Source organism: Macrosteles quadrilineatus, unplaced genomic scaffold (assembly GCF_028750875.1).
Source record: "Macrosteles quadrilineatus isolate MER2022 unplaced genomic scaffold, UCM_ALF_1.0 Scaffold_8__2_contigs__length_117827958, whole genome shotgun sequence".
Classification (NCBI taxonomy): Eukaryota; Metazoa; Arthropoda; class Insecta; order Hemiptera; family Cicadellidae; genus Macrosteles; species Macrosteles quadrilineatus.
Window position 1 is genome coordinate 770,574 of NW_026542601.1, and position 18,692 is coordinate 789,265.

At 38.3% G+C, this 18,692-nt stretch overlaps 1 protein-coding gene across 1 annotated transcript in view; it reads right to left on the reverse strand.

The window, feature by feature from the left end:
- The window catches only part of LOC128999435 (uncharacterized), a 140,322-nt gene that overhangs the window by 57,350 nt on the left and 64,280 nt on the right, over positions 1-18,692 (reverse strand). Inside the window, exon 14 of the mRNA XM_054425956.1 lies at positions 16,617-16,725. Coding sequence (XP_054281931.1) covers positions 16,617-16,725 — 109 coding nt within the window. The remainder of the gene's footprint in view (positions 1-16,616; positions 16,726-18,692) is intronic.

The following is an 18,692-nucleotide window of genomic DNA, read 5'->3' on the forward strand; positions in this document are numbered from 1 at the left end:
CGCAGCATGGAGTTGCATGGGTTCTCAGACGCCTCAGAGCGAGGCTACGCAGCTGTTGTATATACTCGCTGTTTGACCTCTAACAACACAGTCATAGTCAGACAGGTTATTGCTAAAACCCGTGTTGCCCCACTCAAAAAGGTCACTCTCCCCAGACTTGAGCTATGTGCCGCTCATTTATTGGCACAATTAATATCACATTGTATGTCAATTTTTTCCAAACACTATACATTCTCATCACATCACTTGTGGTGTGATTCAACTGTGACCTTGACATGGCTGCAAACTCCCCCCTATCAATTGAAAACTTACGTTGCCAACCGTGTTGCGCAAACTCAGGAATTGGTTCCGGCAAATTGGTGGCGACATATTAGCAGCGCAGATAACCCCGCAGATTGCGCTTCCCGTGGGATACTTCCATCACAACTATCCAAACACACTGTGTGGTTCAACGGTCCATCATGGCTTCAGCTGCCACATGATGATTTTTTTTTTTTTAATAGAGGGCCAGGCTTCAAGTAACCATGGGATTGCATCGCAGCTATAACAGCTTATTGTGCACCCTCATTCACAGGTCCTCATTCTTTGTCAAATCCCAGGTCCTTTGTGAACCGTGAGATCCTTTTGACAATGGTGACCCGTTCTTCCCTTTGATCTCCAGTCGATAGGCCAAGGGATCTCATGCGCAGACCTTGTAGGGCTGGGCACATAAATATCACGTGGAATGCTGTCTCCTCCTCCTCTCCACATTTCCTACATAAGAGGCTTTCAACTTGAATTCCCATCTTGTGTAAATGTCCACGGAATACCCAATGGCCGCTAATAAAGCCAACCACCTTCCGCAGGGTCTTCCTACTCAGCCCAAGGGCTTCTGCCGCTATCGCACCTGTAGGTGCCTTCAGCATTCTCTTTGACTGTACATTTCCTTCTGTTCTTTCCCAGTTCCTTTGATGTTCTATGCCCATCCACTGGCGAACAGCTCTCCGTGCTGTGTTGTAAGCAATACCACACGTCGGCTCTGGACCCATGAGCGGGCTTTCAGCTCCTTTGTTTGCCCACTTGTCAGCTCCCTCATTGCCAGCAATACCTTTGTGCCCTGGAACCCAACTAAGGATGATCCTGTTGGTCTTTCCCAGGGCTTTCATGGCTTGATGACAGTCCCATACAGCCTTGGAGGTAAAGTCGAAACTGTCAAGTGCCATTAGTGCTGCTTTGCTGTCTGAGTTCATGTATATAGTGTGGCCTATAAGACCGCGCTTCAAACACACTCTCGCACACTCAGACAGGGCCACCACTTCTGCCTGGAATACAGTGGCCATTTTTCCCAAACTTACGCAGAACTGCACCTTGGGTCTGACTCCATATATTCCAGCCCCCGTGCCCGTTGGCTTTTTCGAGCCATCCGTATACCAGGTGATCCCCCTTTTCATGAATTCAGGTTCACCCTTATCCCAGGCATCCCTGTCAACAATGTTGACATTGTATGGTTTTTCTAGATCTGTGATCTTCACCATCCTGTCTGGTAGCATTTCCAAGGAGTTCGTTTGCACCTTGTCTACAATTCTTGTGTGCTCACTGGAGGCATTATACTTCCAGTTGCCACTGCAAGCCATTCTGTAGGCTGCCATCCTTGCCTCTCCTTGCACAATGATGTCGAGAGGTGGCAGGTTTAGCACTACTTCCAGGGCTGCAGTTGGAGTGCCTCTCATGGCTCCTGTGATGCTAAGGCATGCCACTCGCTGGATCTTTTGTAGTCTCTTTACAGCGGTAGTTTGCATTACCTTGGTCCACCAGACCACCGAGCCATACACCATCATCGGTCTTGCAACCCTAGTGTATAGCCAGTTAGTCATTTGTGGACTTAGACCCCAGGTCTTCCCAACAGCCCGCCTCATCATCATAAGTGTGGTCTGAGAACGTTGCGTTATATGTGCCAAATGGCTGTTCCAGGTGAGCTTGTCGTCCAGCCTTATTCCTAGGTACTTGAACTCACTCTTAACCTGGATCTGATTACCGAAGAGAGTTGGTACTCTAGCGATATCAACATTTCTCTTCCTTGTAAATGGTACCATTACAGTCTTCATTGGATTGACCCTCAGACCTTCCTGGTTACACCACCTCTCCACTATGGACAATGCCCTCTGCATGAGTTCCAGGCAAGTGTTCATAAATTTTCCTCTTATTAGTACAACAATATCGTCAGCATATCCTTGAGCGTACATGCCCTGTGCATTGAGCTCGGACAGGAGATCGTCAACCACCAGGTTCCACAGATTTGGTGACAAGACGCCACCCTGTGGACACCCTCTTTGGGCCTTGACCTCTCTCACCGTCCCACACAGAGAAGCTTGCGCTCTCCTACTTTCGAGCATGTTGCCTATCCACCTCACTACAGTGCTTTCCACATTTCTTGACACCACATGATGATTGGCCCGAAACCTAAATTCAGTCCCATTGACCTTGACGAATTAACGGATCTCAAAGCACAACCTCTTACAGTATTGACTGTTGTACCTCAACCCGAATGGGACTTTCTTAGAAAATTTTCCTCCCCCAGGAAAACTCCCAACAAACTTGTTCACGTAATGGCTTACGTCATCCGCTTTGTAAATAATTGCAGACATGTTGATAGATCAAAAGATAGTTTATCCTCCAGTGAACTAAAAGATGCAACTAACTTCATTGTGAAAGATATCAAGCAAACCCACTTCAGTGACGATATTAGTGCCATTAAACAAGGACAATTGTGTTCCCACAGACTCCGGCGATTGTCTCCTTCTATCGACCAATCTGGTCTACTCCGTGTCGGAGGTCGACTCAATCGTGCTCCTATCGACTATGATGCCAAGCACCCCCTCCTGTTACCCAAAAATCACCATGTAGTAAATCTCATAATCAACTATTACCATAAGAAACATCTCCATTCCGGTCCTCAGTTGACACAAGCTTTACTTAACCAACACTTTTGGATCCTCTCTGCCCGAAGTGTGATACGCTCTAATATACTCCGGTGTGTTACATGTTTCAAACACCGCCCAACAAATAAAACTCCTCTCATGGGTGATCTCCCTACTTCTCGTGTCAATCCCTCTCAACCATTTCTTCATACTGGAGTGGATTATGGTCGCCCGTTTAGTGTCAAGATTCATAATCTGCGAGGCAACAAGACCATTAAGACATATTTATGTCTCTTTGTCTGTATGGAGACTAAAGCTGTGCATCTCGAGGTCGTCACAGATTTAACCACTGATGCATTTATCGCATCCCTCACCCGATTTGTGTCTCGCCGTGGACTCTGTACAGACATCTACAGTGATTGCGGGACTAACTTTGTTGGCGCTAATCTACACACAAAGCATTGTAACTCGCATTGTACAGGATGCAATAAAATCCTCTCAAGCTCGCAACGACATTTGTGCATTTGCTCTACAAAATTCTATCAACTTTCACTACAATCCTCCAGCTAGTCCCAATTTTGGTGGACTCTGGGAAGGGGCTATTAAAAGTGCCAAATACCACCTAAACCGTGTAATTGGTGAACATATACTCACATTGCCAGAACTCATGACCTTGATCACTCAGGTGGAAGCCATGCTTAACTCACGTACCCTAGCACCTCTCTCTGCGGATCCTTCCGATCTCACCGCCTTGACCCCTGGACACTTCCTCATTGGTGCCCCCCTTGTAGCTGTCCCTGAAGTGGATCTCCAGGATCGTCCAGACAACCGCCTACGCCATTGGCAATTAGTCCAAGCTCTCTATCAACGTATTTGGAAACGATGGCATGCCGAATATTTGCATACGTTGTAGGGATGGACGATATTGGATTTTTAGTTCGAGACGAGACGAGACGAGATTTTTTATTTCTCATAAAATTTCGAGACGAGATCGAGACGGGATTTCCCTTCTCATACACAACGGGAAATGCACGTTCAAAATTTTTACCTGATTTTGTAACATTGTTAGATGACTGTTTAAATACAAAAATAATGATAATAGGCAAGAATATTTACAATCTTTTATTAAAAAACATCAGCATAACATTTTTTTATTAATCACGCCTAACTTATTAAAAATGCCTACGATTAGAAAACATAGTGATATAAGTTAGGATAGAGTTCAACTTATCCTAAAATAAAATAAATCATAAAATAAAAGCAATATTAATTTTTATAAAATAGTTACTTGTTTTGACTTTTTATAGTACAGTAGTAAAACATTCCTCACACTGCTTACACTTAACAAAACTTCTCAAATGTTATTAAAGTAATATTATTAAAATAATTAAAGTAATATTTACATTTAAAGAATTAATTAAATAAGAATGCCTTCGCAAAGGAAACGCAACTACGACACGCTCCTGTATTGCGGGTATTGCATTGACTTTCTGCAGGCGTTTTTAATTTTTTTTTTAATTTTTTTTTATTCTCGTCTCGATAAAAATCTCGGCCAAAAAGAAGTCTCGTCTCGTGTAACGAGATTTAAAATTTCCCGAAAATTTCCCGAAATTTCGAGACTTGACCATCCCTAATACGTTGCAACAAAGGGGTTAATGGACTACTCCTTCACCAGAGCTTCATGTTGGAGACCTCATCCTACTTCAGGAGTCATCACCCCCTCCTTCAGTGGCCCCTGGGACGCATCACCGCAACACATCCCGAAGACGATGGTATAGTGCGTGTAGTGGAGGTGCGCACCAACCAGGGTACATACCGAAGGCCTGTCTCAAAGGTCTTCCCTCTTCTCATAGACTAAGTGACTTAGTGTTGTAAGAAAGACTTAGTAAACCAAAAGTATGGCTTTTATTCATTCAAAATTACAACCATGTTTTAGTTAAGAACAAATACAATATTTACAAACAAATCAAATAATAAATATTATCAGGTGATAATGTTCACATCACCACATTCTCCCCCACTATTTTTCAAGGTAGGTATAGCATATGTAATCCTTTAGATATGACGGAGGCTTGACATTCCTCGTTGGACGTAGTTCCCCCACAGCCGTCTCTGAAGTTGGGGTCTGAGATACCGATTGTTGAGTTTCATTTTGAACTTCATTGTGGTCAATGTCTGAATTTATATTTTCAACAATTTCTCTCTCAGTAGTGTTGTCTTCATGAGGTAGATCACCAGGAGGTAGGCGAGCGGGTGCAAGATGTCTCAGGGATACTTGTGATTCTGACCCATCTCTTCTTCTGACGAGAGCGTACTGTGGATTTGATTCCAAAAGTTGAACTGGCTCCACAAGGTCATCATATTTATTAGGTCTTACAAACTTTCTAAGCAGGACAGGACCAGGAGCGGATGGCCAAGATGGTAAGGAGTCTCCATTGGTAGTTCTTCTGCTATGTATAAAGAATCTTTCGTGCGGTGTGCAGTTTGTCGCAGTGCATAAAAGAGATCTGACTGAGTGAAGAGCCTCCTGTAATACTTCTTCCCATGCAGCAACTGGCAGGTTGTGGTTTTTCAAAGCTAGTAGGATGGTTCGCCATATTGTTCCATTGAAGCGTTCAATCTGAGAGTTCCCTCTAGGGTTATAAGGTGTCGTATGACTTGTAGCTACTCCGTACTTGTGAAGAAAGTCCGTCAGCTCTCCCGACATGAAAGATGAGCCTCTATCTGAATGTACAAAGGACGGGGCTCCAAACATAAAAAAATAGATCTGAAAAACATCTGATAACTGTTGCTGAACTAATGTCCTTACAGGGGTAAGCAAATACAAAACGAGAATACTCATCCACCATGGTTAAAAGGTAACGGTTTCTGGTTGTTGATGGAAGAGGACCCTTAAAGTCAATATTTAGACGTTCGAAGGGAGTGGTTGCCTTTATCAATTTGCCTTGGAATTGGTGAAATCTTGGCTTCACTTCTGCACATGTTTGACATGCTGACATCATCGTTTTTACATCATCCAGAGTGTAGTTTAGATTTTTAGTTCTAATCCAATGAAACATTCGAGTGACTCCCGGATGGCAGAGAGATTTGTGTAATTCAAACAACTTGGCATTATCCCAGCGAACCGCACATGCCCGAGAGAGCGTATCTGCTTTTACATTCTCCCTACCAGGTCGGTACACTATTTCATATTGATAAGGTGTTAGCTCTAGTCGCCATCTCATAACTTTATCGTTCTTGATTTTGCTTGTGTGCCTCTTGTCAAAGATAAATGATAAAGCTTGCTGATCCGTGTATAATCTGAAGTCTCTTCCGATAAGAAATGATTTCCATTTTCGAAGGGCTTCGACAATGGCAACGGCTTCTTTTTCAACAGCTGAATACAGCTTCTCAGATTTGTTTAGAGTCCGTGAGAAAAAAGCAATTGGCCGATTATCTTGACACAAAGTTGCTGCCACGGCTATGTCAGATGCGTCAGTCTCCACTACCAGTGGCTCTTGCCCATTCCTAGGAGTAATTACTGAGTTTGCAATGTCAAGTTTGAGGGCTTCAAAATCTGCAACCGCTTCCTGTGACAAAGGAAAAGAATTGACTTGTGTCAGGTTTCTTATTTTATCAGAAAACCGATGTATCCATTTTGAATAGTGAGCGAAAAATCCTAGGACTCGCTTTAGTGAAACTTGGTCTTTGGGCACAGGAAGTGACAGTAGAGATTCTAGCCGATCTGGATCAGGTCGAATAGAGTTATGGGAAACTAAATGTCCCAACAAGGTTATTGAAGTCTGGTTGAACTTGCTCTTTTCGTTGTTGATTACAAGTCCATACTTAGTTACAGCATCTAAAAATGTTCTTAGATTCTCATCATGATCCTTTTGATCCTTTCCACATACGGTCAAATCATCCAGATAGGCATACACTCCATTCAGTTTTTCTTTTCTAATGATTTGGTCCATGGTCTTTTGAAAACATGCCACCCCGTTGGTTACGCCAAACGGGATTCTTCTGAATTGAAAAAGACGACCAGCAGCCTCAAAAGCAGTGTACTTCTTCTCTTCGTCAGAAATTGGTATTTGATAGTATGCTTGCTTTAGATCAATGGCACTAAAAACCTTGTTCGTCGCTACAGTGGATACTAGATCATCTATGTTTGGTAAGGGATAGGCGTCTAACAGAGTAAATTTTTTTATCGTTTGTGAATAGTCCACACACAGTCGCTTCTTCCCTTTGTCGTTTGTAACAACCAACACTTGTGCACGCCAAGGTGACGAACTAGGTTCAATGATCTCCTCAGTCTGTAGTCTTTCCATTTCTTGTTTTATAAATTGCATATCTTCATCTGAGTAACGTCGTGATTTTGTGGCTATTGGCTTACAATCTGGAGTTAAATTGCAGAATAGTTTGGGTGGTTCAACTTTGGCACAGGAGCACACCAACCCCAAACCAAACCTGTATATTTGAGTGGAGTTTCATGATATCATGTCCGATAAGCACGTCAGTACAAAGATCTTCAAGAACAGTCAACTTAAAATTGTTGTAATTGTGATTCAACAGATTTAGGTTGATTTTAACAAACCCGTGGACGTTTGATTTCATATTAGAAGCAGCTAGTGATACTTGTCCACTTTCATTATACATTTTAATTTTGTTTAACTGAACAAACTTCAAGTTTACAAAGCTTGATGTACTCCCGGTGTCTATTAAGCAATTTGCTTTCAGGCCATTCACTTTAGCTTCAACTGTACAGTCCTTCAATACAGATGTATTATGTGTTGTTGCTATTAGTGCAGCTGATGTACTAGACGTCTTCTGTTTTACTTTAAAATGTTGAGTTGGATTACTTTTACAGACTCTCGCATAATGCCCTGTCTTGTTACATTTCCCACAAGTTGCTTCTCTGGCTGGACAGCGATCTCTAGAGTGTCTGTCATGCCCACAAAAATAACACTTGCCATCAACATTTTTAACAGCGGAAACAGTCGCTTCTTCCTTTTGTTGAAGTGGGAATTCGTACTGACAAGCTTGCTTTGCCAATTAATTTGTTGCACAAGTTTGCGTTTGCATTCCGTAAATAGATTTTGGATAGCTCTCGACTTGAGCTTGAGCCATTTCAAGAGCTCTAGACTGTTCCACTGCTTCAGCTAGGTCTAAAGTTTTATTTTCAAATAGTCTCTGCCGTATGTATGACGAGGCTAAGCCATTGATAAAAGCATCACGAATGTAATGATCCCTGGATTGAATCGCATCAACAGCTTCAAAAAAACAATCTTGGCTCAAAAGTTTCAGTTCCGACACATATTTGTCAATAGTCTCACCTTGTTGCTGTTTTCTAGTCATTACTAAATATCTTGAGAATATTTCATTCTTTTGTTTGATGTAAATTGAGTTAAGAACTCTCAAAGCGTCTTGGTAGGTTTCAGATTCCTTGATAAATCTATAAGTAGTAAAAGATAATCGATTAGTTAGTAGTTTCAGTTTGTCCTTGTCTTCAACGAATTCTGTCATGGTTAGAAAGTCTTCGAATGTTTGTAACCATTCCTCTGAGGCAGTTGGAGATTCTGGGTCAATTTGCAATTTGTCTGGTCTAAGGAATTTCTCCATTGTAATGTAGCACTAACTGAGTTTATCAATGAATGAATAAAATTGTTGTAAGAAAGACTTAGCAAACCAAAAGTATGGCTTTTATTCATTCAAAATTACAACCATGTTTTAGTTAAGAACAAATACAATATTTACAAACAAATCAAATAATAAATATTATCAGGTGATAATGTTCACATCACCACACTTAGACATGCCGGCTTGTAGATAATCATTTGTTGAACCCTACAATGCTTCAAGGCGGCCGGTACGTTCAGTACGGTTTTGTAAATATAATAATCAGTAGTTTCATAATTAATCATTAATTTTATTAACATTTAATTAACTGTGTGCATAGGGTTTAATATTCATTTGTATGTTAATAACTTATTTAAGTCTGTAAAATGTATTCCACTCTACTCACACACACACCACAACGGCAATTCCCCTCCCCCATATTCTCCTTAAAATCATACAATGCCTACTTCATATGGCGTGATATATCTCTGTCTCTTTCCCTCTCATGAAAAACTCAAATTTCCCCACCATGAATATATTCAGTTAGCGTCTAAAACCTTCCTCGATCGGACGTATGTGCCGCGCCGCGCCGTTTTTTATGACAATCTCGGTCTTTTGACCACCTCGTGGTGGAAGTGTCCCCACATTAAAACCTCTCTCTCTTTATCAGTGATAGGGGTGTGCGATGCAGCATATTTTTTTTTTATTTGATGCATCGATGCGATTCAAAGAATTTTGATTCGAATTGATGCGATTCGATTCGATGCAGCACGGCATGATTTTCTTTAAAAATTAAATACAACATGCGTTTCTATAATGGATATTTTACCTAAAAATTTGAAGTAAAAAATGTACTAAATAAAATTATGAACAAGAAGATAGTTGCTGACCTAACCTCACTAATGGACACTGCTAATTTTATGGTTTGCCTGAAATTCACCCTTCACTAACAATTAGAATAAGCCTATATATCAATAAAGCAATCGTTAAGTTTATTATTATTGACCTGCATTAAATAAAATAGAGTTTATTTTATGGTAGTAAATGTGAAAATTGTAACTTAATTTTCACATTTAGGCCTATATTTGTTGGCTTTCAATACTTCTGGATCATTCTTAAATCAGGACGAACCAAAAAAGTTGATAACCAGTGTTTACTGTCTATTTGATAAATTATTGCATGCTATGAATAAATAGATGTGATATTAAAAATAAAGATTGAAATTAATAAAGTGTGTGTAAACTAAAAAGTCCAAAGAGATCAGTGAGGCCTACCAAAAAGATAATAAGTTAGTTATTAATAAGAACTTAAATAATATATAATGTCATTTTCTCACTATTTATATCTTCAACATGTGTTAAACTATGAAAATAAGTCCCTAAGTCTAGCTGAAAACACATTAATAAATTACAATATCTTTTAAATACAGAATAATAAAACAAATCACATTTTAAAAACATTTTATTTCGTAACTTTTTCCCTTGAACAGGGTGAGGAGGCCAACCACATTTTAAAAACATGTTATTTCCGAACTTTTTCCCTTGAACAGGGTGAGGAGGCCAACATTTTTGATTTTTTACTGATTATCAACAGAAATTATCAATTATAATTTCACGAAAGCCGCTGATGAGTGAGCTGTGAAGAGCAGGCAGTAATAGAATGACGTCACTACCACAACAACTCAACAACTCAACTCTACTGCGTCACTGTGAGCGTTTAGTGTGAAGTGAAGCACCCCCTCCCCTGTCTAACGGGACAAGGGGTAGGAAAAGAGAAAGTTTGTCAGAATGGCAGATTTGCCCTTTGTAAAGTCTGGTTCACATGCCCTCCCTCACCCTCAGTCGCTTGCATAATTCTACTATAGTCTGTCCGTTCGGCTGTGATACCCAGCGGATTAGGACGCTTCTCGGAACTCGGCCGACCCTCCCCGACCACTCGCCGGGCTGACCAGCGACGAACAATGACTCATCTACTGTACCAGTCCCACAGATTTGTATTTTTTTTTTATTTTAATTTAAAATAAATTGTTATTTATATATTTGATTTTTACACGAAATTCTGAAAATAATGAGCCCAAACACGATGTAATTACTTAATATCTACGACCTGGAAGTCGGACAAAGCTGGTAACGATACAGAGTAATGATGACAATATGAAATGAATCAGCATCCATTAAAAGGTAAAGTTTAGACTTTGGTACGGTCGTTGTATATATACAGTACTCTGTTTTTTTCAAATATTTTGTACTAAGGGAACGTTAAAAATCTATTTTTTAAACGGAATCTTGAGGGTAAATTGTATAGTATTATTAAGCATGTAAGTATGTAAATTATATTGTAGGCAAGGTAGCTTGTTATATTTTGTTATTTTTATCATGTAAAACATTGTATCTTCCCTTTTATATAGTGCTGTATATTATTTTCTTCTTGGAGAATCAAAACATAAAGAGTTTAATGATTTTCCAATTAGTTGCGATTTCTTATCCTAAAATAAATAAAAATCTGACCAACTTTTCCGTTGTGAGTTAGTTAAGGAAGTTATGGTTGAGCCACAAAAAATGAACCATCCTTTATACACTATAAGCAAACTACAGTATACCGTCATCAGAGTTGTCCGACTTCCAGGTCGTAGATATTAAGTAATTACATCGTGTTTGGGCTCATTATTTTCAGAATTTCATGTAGAAATCAAATATATAAATAACAATTTATTTCAAATTAAAATAAAAAAAATTGCAAATCTGTGGGACTGGTACAGTAGACGAGTCATTGTTTGTCGCTGGACAGCCCGGCGAGCGGTCGGGGAGGGTCGGCCGAGTTCCGAGAAGCGTCCTAATCCGCTGGGTATCACAGCCGAACGGACGGACTATAAACAAAAGTTTCTGAGTGTTAAATTTAAAATAAATATTTAAATTCAATGACTAAAGCATAGATCTGATAGAACTTTACTCTAATTTATAAATGGGCTTATCAGAATTTATCAGCCATTTGCAAGTTTTTTTTTTTTTCTTCTTTACTTTTATATGTAAAGATGTCTTTTAATTTAGCCTACAAGAAAAGAAAGAATATGTTTTGTTTGGGACTTAAATCACCTTAATAAAAGAGATAGGCTGCACATTTGATACAATTAATTTCAATAAGTTAATGTGCAACTATGCGACAATTTTTTCTAAAAAACATAACAGCCTACAGTGTAAAAGAATTGTGTGCACTGTGCAGCAAAATGTTTCTTCGAGTGCTTTTAACAAACATTCCATAGTTTTAATTAATAACAAAAGTGTTTATGTTCCTGATGATACCAAGAGCAAGGCTGGGCAGAATGGATTCACTGTGAACCAGCCGGGTACGACGTAACTACAACCATAAATAAAACATAGGCTACTCCCTTGTGTTGGTTAGTCTATGCTACAACTTCAACTTCCTTCCGTGCGTGAAGGGGTGGCAACGATTGATTGGAACAATCGATGTTTTGTAGGGATGGGCGAGTAGTGTTTTTTTGAGTCGAGTCGAGTAATTAGTCCTAATACTCGAGTATCGAGTCGAGTCGAGTAGTTCCCGAGAAAATCAACAATTTTATTTTACATATATTCTATCTTCATCTTTACGAAAAAAGCATTTCTCAATTCACCAAAAATAGACCTGGTTAAAAACTGTTATACCATATAAAAAACACAATATGTAGGTGTATCAAACTTATATTTTGGTGTTAAAGGTTTATTATTAATTGAAAAAAAATTGCAAAAATATGGAACTAAGTGTTTATTTTAAAATAGGCCTACAGTAAATTTTTGAATTTGACTAAAGAATGAGATCTAATAAAGTTTCCTCTAATTTATAAATAGGCTTATAAGTATTTATCTAAGTCATTTCTCAATTTTTGTATTTATTTGAAATTCCATGAAATTGTCTTAGTTAACTCATTAGTTTATATTTTTTTTAATTACGTACCTAGCCTACATCTTGGTCTACAAAAATACTCTTTGTAAGGTAAGTTTTTTCCCCCAAGTGAGTAAAAACTAACTTCCTATATAATGACATTTTCTCACTAATTATATATCTTCAAAATTTGTTTAACTATGAAAAAGTCACCAAGTCTAGCTGAAAACATAATCATAAATGAGGATATTTTTGAAATACAGAATAACTAATCAAACAAAATGTTTAACACTTTTATTTCTCAACTTTTTTTCCTTGAAAATGTCAACAGTTTTTCACTTATTTTTAATAAAGATTATCACTTATAATTGTTTTAAAGAAGTCCAGATGTGTGAACTTGAAGAGCAGACAAGAGACATACGTCACTGCCACAAAAACTCTTCTCTACTGTGAATGAATGAACTGTTTATTGTGTGAAGCCCCACCCACCGTCTAACTGGACATGGGGGAGGAAAAGAGAAAGTTTGGCAGAATTTGCCCTTGTTCCAAAGCCTGGTTCACATGCCCTCCCTCACCCTCGGCCTCAGTCGCTTGCAGATTTCCATTACACAAGAGTGTTAATTATTTTGAAATACTGTAAATGTTTGAATTTGACTATGATGAGATCTAATAAAGTTTCCTCTAATTTATAAATAGGCTTAACTTTTTAAGTATTAATCCAAGTCATTTGTCAGTTTTTGTATTTCTTTTTAAAAGCAGTTGCAGTTATAGGCCTACATTAAAAAAAATTACAAACATCTTGGCATACAAATACATTTTGTAAGGAGAGTCTTTCCTATAGTGAGTAAAAACGATCGTGGTCGAGGAATGAACTGTGCTAAAACAGCACATTGTCAATGTTTACAAAAGTATTTTGACTGAAACCCTGATATTTTTTTAAAGACATTGCATAATAGCCTATGTCGACATCTGTGGAGAAAAGTATGGCAATAGATAGGTTTTACTTTTAGCCTACAATAAAGATTATGTTTTGGGACTAAAATCTCCAAAAGACCAAAAGAGTGCTTTTAACAACCATTTCATAGTTTTATTTAGTAACAAAAGTGTTTGACTATGTTCCCGATTATACCAAGAACAAGGTTCGGCAGAGTGGATTCACTGTGAACCGGCCTGCCTGGCCCTTATGCACGACGTCACTATAACCTCCGTGTAGGGGTGTCAACAATGGATCGGAACAATCAAAGTTTTGAACCTGTCTGTAACCTAGTTTTTTATACTTAAATACTCATTATTTATAAACAAACACGTCCTACATATCGGATCTCGAATCACGATATTTATCGATACCCTTTCCACCCACAATAAAACATTAAACGATGTCAAAGCAATCGTCATTTGCTCCATTGAAACACGAAAGTCGATTGGCTGACATGGTAGTGCACTGACGCCTCCTGACCAATGAGAACTGTTGTTACATACTTTTATTGTCAACATTCACCAATCGTTTTAACATTACAAAATCGACACGGACTAAGGCTTATAATATTTTTCAATAAATACATTATGTTATAGTAGCACTTAAAACTTCACTAAACTCTTTAATCAGGTAGATAGTACAGATCAAAATATGGATCTACTTTTTGGCGCAATATAAAGCAAGCCTAACCATACGACGATGTTAAAGTTTAATGGTTGAATATAATTTTTCTAATGATGCGTATAATGCAGGGATTATTAAACTGAAAATTTCGACGTGTTTAGGTTATTTATTTTGTACTAAAAATAAAAATAATACATCTAAATGTCTGACTTATTGATACAGACATTGTTTAGTATAATTAATTTCATGTTGGCAGGACATTCGCGCGCCGGTTGTCTCTTGAGTTGAGTCTGACATCTTGAAATGTAGATTCGTAGATTGTGTTGTGCAATGCTGAAGCTAAACAATGTCACCGGCACCGTCGCTGTTTTGAACTAGATAGTTTGGCTATGAAAATTGTTAACCGTGATGACAAAACTAGTACTGTTGCTATACAGTAAATAAATGTTCAAATAAAATATTTATCCCTGTCAGATGTCGGTATCATCGGAATCGACTTTTGACAATTGAGTCTTGGTACTGATACCAATGTCCAAGTATCGGTGGTATCGATGACGATAATCGAATCATCCCTTTTTACTAGTAGAGCTGTATCGTGACGTAATCGATGCACCGGGATTTTGATGCATGCTGGATCGAATCGGGATTCGATGCATCGCACTCGTACACCTACACCACTGCCTATCACCCAGTCCAGTCCCAGTGTCAGCTCAGCTGTCGGCGCTGTCGCTGTCAGTGAAATGGATGACGCAAGCGATGTCTAGGTTGCCGATTATTAGTAGGCCTAGTATGTCAATATTTAAAGGGGTTAAGGGATTAAATAAAACTCAAACATTTTCCTTTCTTACTATTTATTTGTCAAATATCAATGAAAATAACGAAATCGGCTTAACGTCTACTACTCGACTCGAGTATCTTTAACTACTCGACTCGACTGTCGAGTATTGCCAACTACTCGAGTAATTACTCGACAGTCGAGTACTCGCCCACCCATAATGTTTTGACCCAAATATATTCAACATATAAACATATAGGATATATAATCGGAAAAATAGATGTTTTATTAAAATATTATGTAAAGCCATATGGCAAGATTTAGTTAACTAACATAATTGAATGTCAAATCTAGGTCTTTGACAAAAGAAAATCACACCGTTTTAAACTTGTAACCTAATTTTATACTCTTTATAAACAAACACATCCTACATATCGGTTCTTGATATTTATCAATGTATCTCTAAACCCTTCCCACAATAATAGACTCACACACAAATAACGACATCAAAGCAATCGTCATTTGCTCCATTGAAACACGAACGTCGAAACACGAACGTCGATTGGCTGACATGACAGTGCAGCGTGGCCTCTCGATCAATGATTACTCTTGTTACATAATTTGATTTATCTTAGATAGTCAACATTCACCATTCATTATAATATTACAAAATTGGCATGGACTATGCGTATGATGTTTTTCAATCAATAATTATGTTATAGTAGCACTTAAAACTTCACATAAACTCTTAAACTAGGTAGATAGTACAGATATAATATGGATCTACTTTTTGGTGCAATAGGCAAGTGCAAGCCTAATCCTCTGATTTTGTCGACAATGTTGTAATTGAATCTAATTTTTCTAATGATGCGTAATGCAGGGATGAAACTGAACATTTAGACAAGTTAAGGTTATTTATTTTGTTCTAAAAATAAAAATAATACATTTAAAGGTCTAACTTATTGATACAGACATTTTTTAGTATAATTTCGTGTTGAGGACACTTGCGCGCCGGTTGTCTGAGACTGATTTCTGACTTTCTGACATCTTGAAATGTAGATTGTATTGTCTTATGCAATATCATCTGCCTGCAGAGTGAACAGCTGAAGCTAAACAAGGGTGCTTAAGCTGTTTTGAACTAAATAGTGTTCTAAGTTGGCTACTAAAGTTGTTAGCGTGATTAAAAAACTAATAGCTATCAAATAATTAAATGTTAAAAAAAAATATCTATCCATCCCTGTCGGGTGGCGGTAATCGGGCGAAATCGACGTTTGGCAATCGATTCTTGATACCGATATTCCTAGTATCGGCAATGTCCGAGTATCGGTGGTATCGATAATCAACACATCCCTATCTAAAACTCATTTTGGAGTCCTAAATTAGTTTTAAATATGCATCGGGACGTAATCGTTGCATCGGGACGGCCTCGATGCATCGTGATTTCAATGCATGCTGCATCGAATCGAATCGACTCGAATTGAAATTTCGATGCATTTTCGATGCATCGCACACCCCTAATTACTTTTTAGACTATAATAAGTATGTTAAGTGCAATTTTGAACATTTAAATCCCGATAAAAATGTTGCACATCAAGAACAAAATATAGATACGATTCTAGCCTTATGTAATTATACAAAGTAAACCTTTTGACATGATAATTAATAAGATAGTTGGCAGGAATATCTTCAATCAGAGCTCCTTTTGCGGTGGAACGGCATTCCAGTACCTCTTTTTTGGGATAGATGAAAATACTGGCAAAAATAGGTACATAAATAGGTTAGGTACTTATCATATTAAATAGGTTACAGTTCCGGCAATTTTTTACAAATCGAGCACTGTCTTAAATTATACAGTTATTGATGATTTACGTACCGGTCTGGGCTGAATAGGTCTCCTCCTCAGAGTTCCACGCAGCTGGGGTAGAGTTCCAAGCATCATCTCCCCAACCCTCTTTGGGTTTGCTGCCTTTCATTTCAAGTACCTGAAATATTACATCTACCTTTCAAACATAGACTGAACAGTTAGCTACTTCATTTTATAAGAATTTAACAAGTGGCAATCAAGTCCTAAGTATTTTTAAAACTATTTATTTATTTCATTTACATTCAAATTTAATTACCAAATTAAATTCAATTCCCACTAATATGGTATTTATGATGGAATCTGTCTCCTGACCCTTTTTCTGTCTGGGACTGGTCCAGGCCTCAAGAATTGGCCAGTCCCCAGATAGACAGAGGATCAGGAGATAGGTCCCCTCATACAGACTATTATCTATACACAGTAGTAGGCCTAATTTATTTAAATAAATCCCAAGAATTATTGTTATTACTTTTTTTTACTGTTCACATCATCAAGCACGAGCAGTAATACTACTTAAGACATGAGATCAAATTATGCAAAAAAATAATTTTATCATCATCATGAGAGTCAACCACACCCTAAATTTGGTCACAGAAACATAGCCTACTTATGAGGTCAGGTCACAGTAGACCCACTGATATCGGTTACCAATGGTGTTCAGTCAAGTTGCCTTTGTTTTTTGTATTAATTTTATATGTCTTTGTTTTTAATAGTCCGTCTGTAATTCCCATCACATTACCATATGTCAATTTTCATTGTTGCATTCATTCGTCTCGAATCACCGCTCATAACAACATACTCATTTTTTCTCGTAATAAATCAACCTTTTTAAACCAAAACCTCGATTTTTTCCTCTAATATTATAATTATACCGCACATTTTTGGTCCTATCGAGCCGCGGATTATATCTACGAACATTAGTGGGACTTTTTCTCAAGTTATTTTAAATGTCTCGGTTGAACGTATTTCATCCAACGTGAAGCCGCCAAAGACAATACCGCATCGCCATTTTGAACTTTTCGTCTACGTCACGATACAGTCCACACTCCTCTCATTCCAAGTGTTCAACATCGTCATCGTTCCGCTCCGCTCCGCATTCATCACTTCGACACTTCATTTCGTCTACAACTTCAGCTTCAAACATCACGAATGAAAATGAAAGTAAGGTTATGTTTGTACTTCTTCGAAGACAATGAAGACAACTCATCGTAAGTTATCAAAGTAAATCAATATCAACCTGGAAATAATAAAGAAACCCTGATTTTATTCCTCAGTCGTCCTTATCCTCAAATTACTCCATCCATTTACAATATCTAGACTACTTAGGCGCATTGAACGATCTAGGCCTAGGCCTACTCCAATAACTGAAAGACTGTGACATTTATATAAATTTTTTAAACATACCAATCCTTCAGTGTTTATATTTTTTCAAAATTCATGTTTTCGGCCCCTGGACTATATTGTTAAGACAATAATAGGTTTTTTACATACCTCAGTCAAATAGTCCAAAAATGGTATTGCTCAACAGCTTACATGTTTCGTTGCGAAGACAACATTATCAAAGCTTGCAACTCGTCAAAAACACATTTAAAACACGAACACGAACACAGAAGACATTAATACGGTACGAATACACAATTGACATTTAGATAGCGCTATCATAATACTGATTTGGTCCGGCGCGGCGCGGGGCTGGTAGCAGACTCATGTCTGTATGTACTTCTCATGTACTTCTAGGCACCGCTCTCATTAAAATTACCGCTACTAATGGAATCTCTCATGTCTTTCGATGTCTGCTCGACAGTGGAAGTCAACTCAACTTCATGACAGAGAGGGCAGCACAGCTATTAAACGTCTCTCGTCACCGCTCTACTCACACAATCGTGGGAATCTCTGCATCGCAATCCTCGACAAAGGGACATGCACTCCTAGAACTATCCACACTAGGCAGTGAAGTGATTGCTTCAAATCAACCTTTCCATATTCTAGATAGAATTTCCGCTCCTTTGCCTCGTACTCAACTCTCTTTTGAGGTTTACAAACTGGTAAAACCTTTTGTCCTCGCAGATCCGACCTTTCATATTCCTC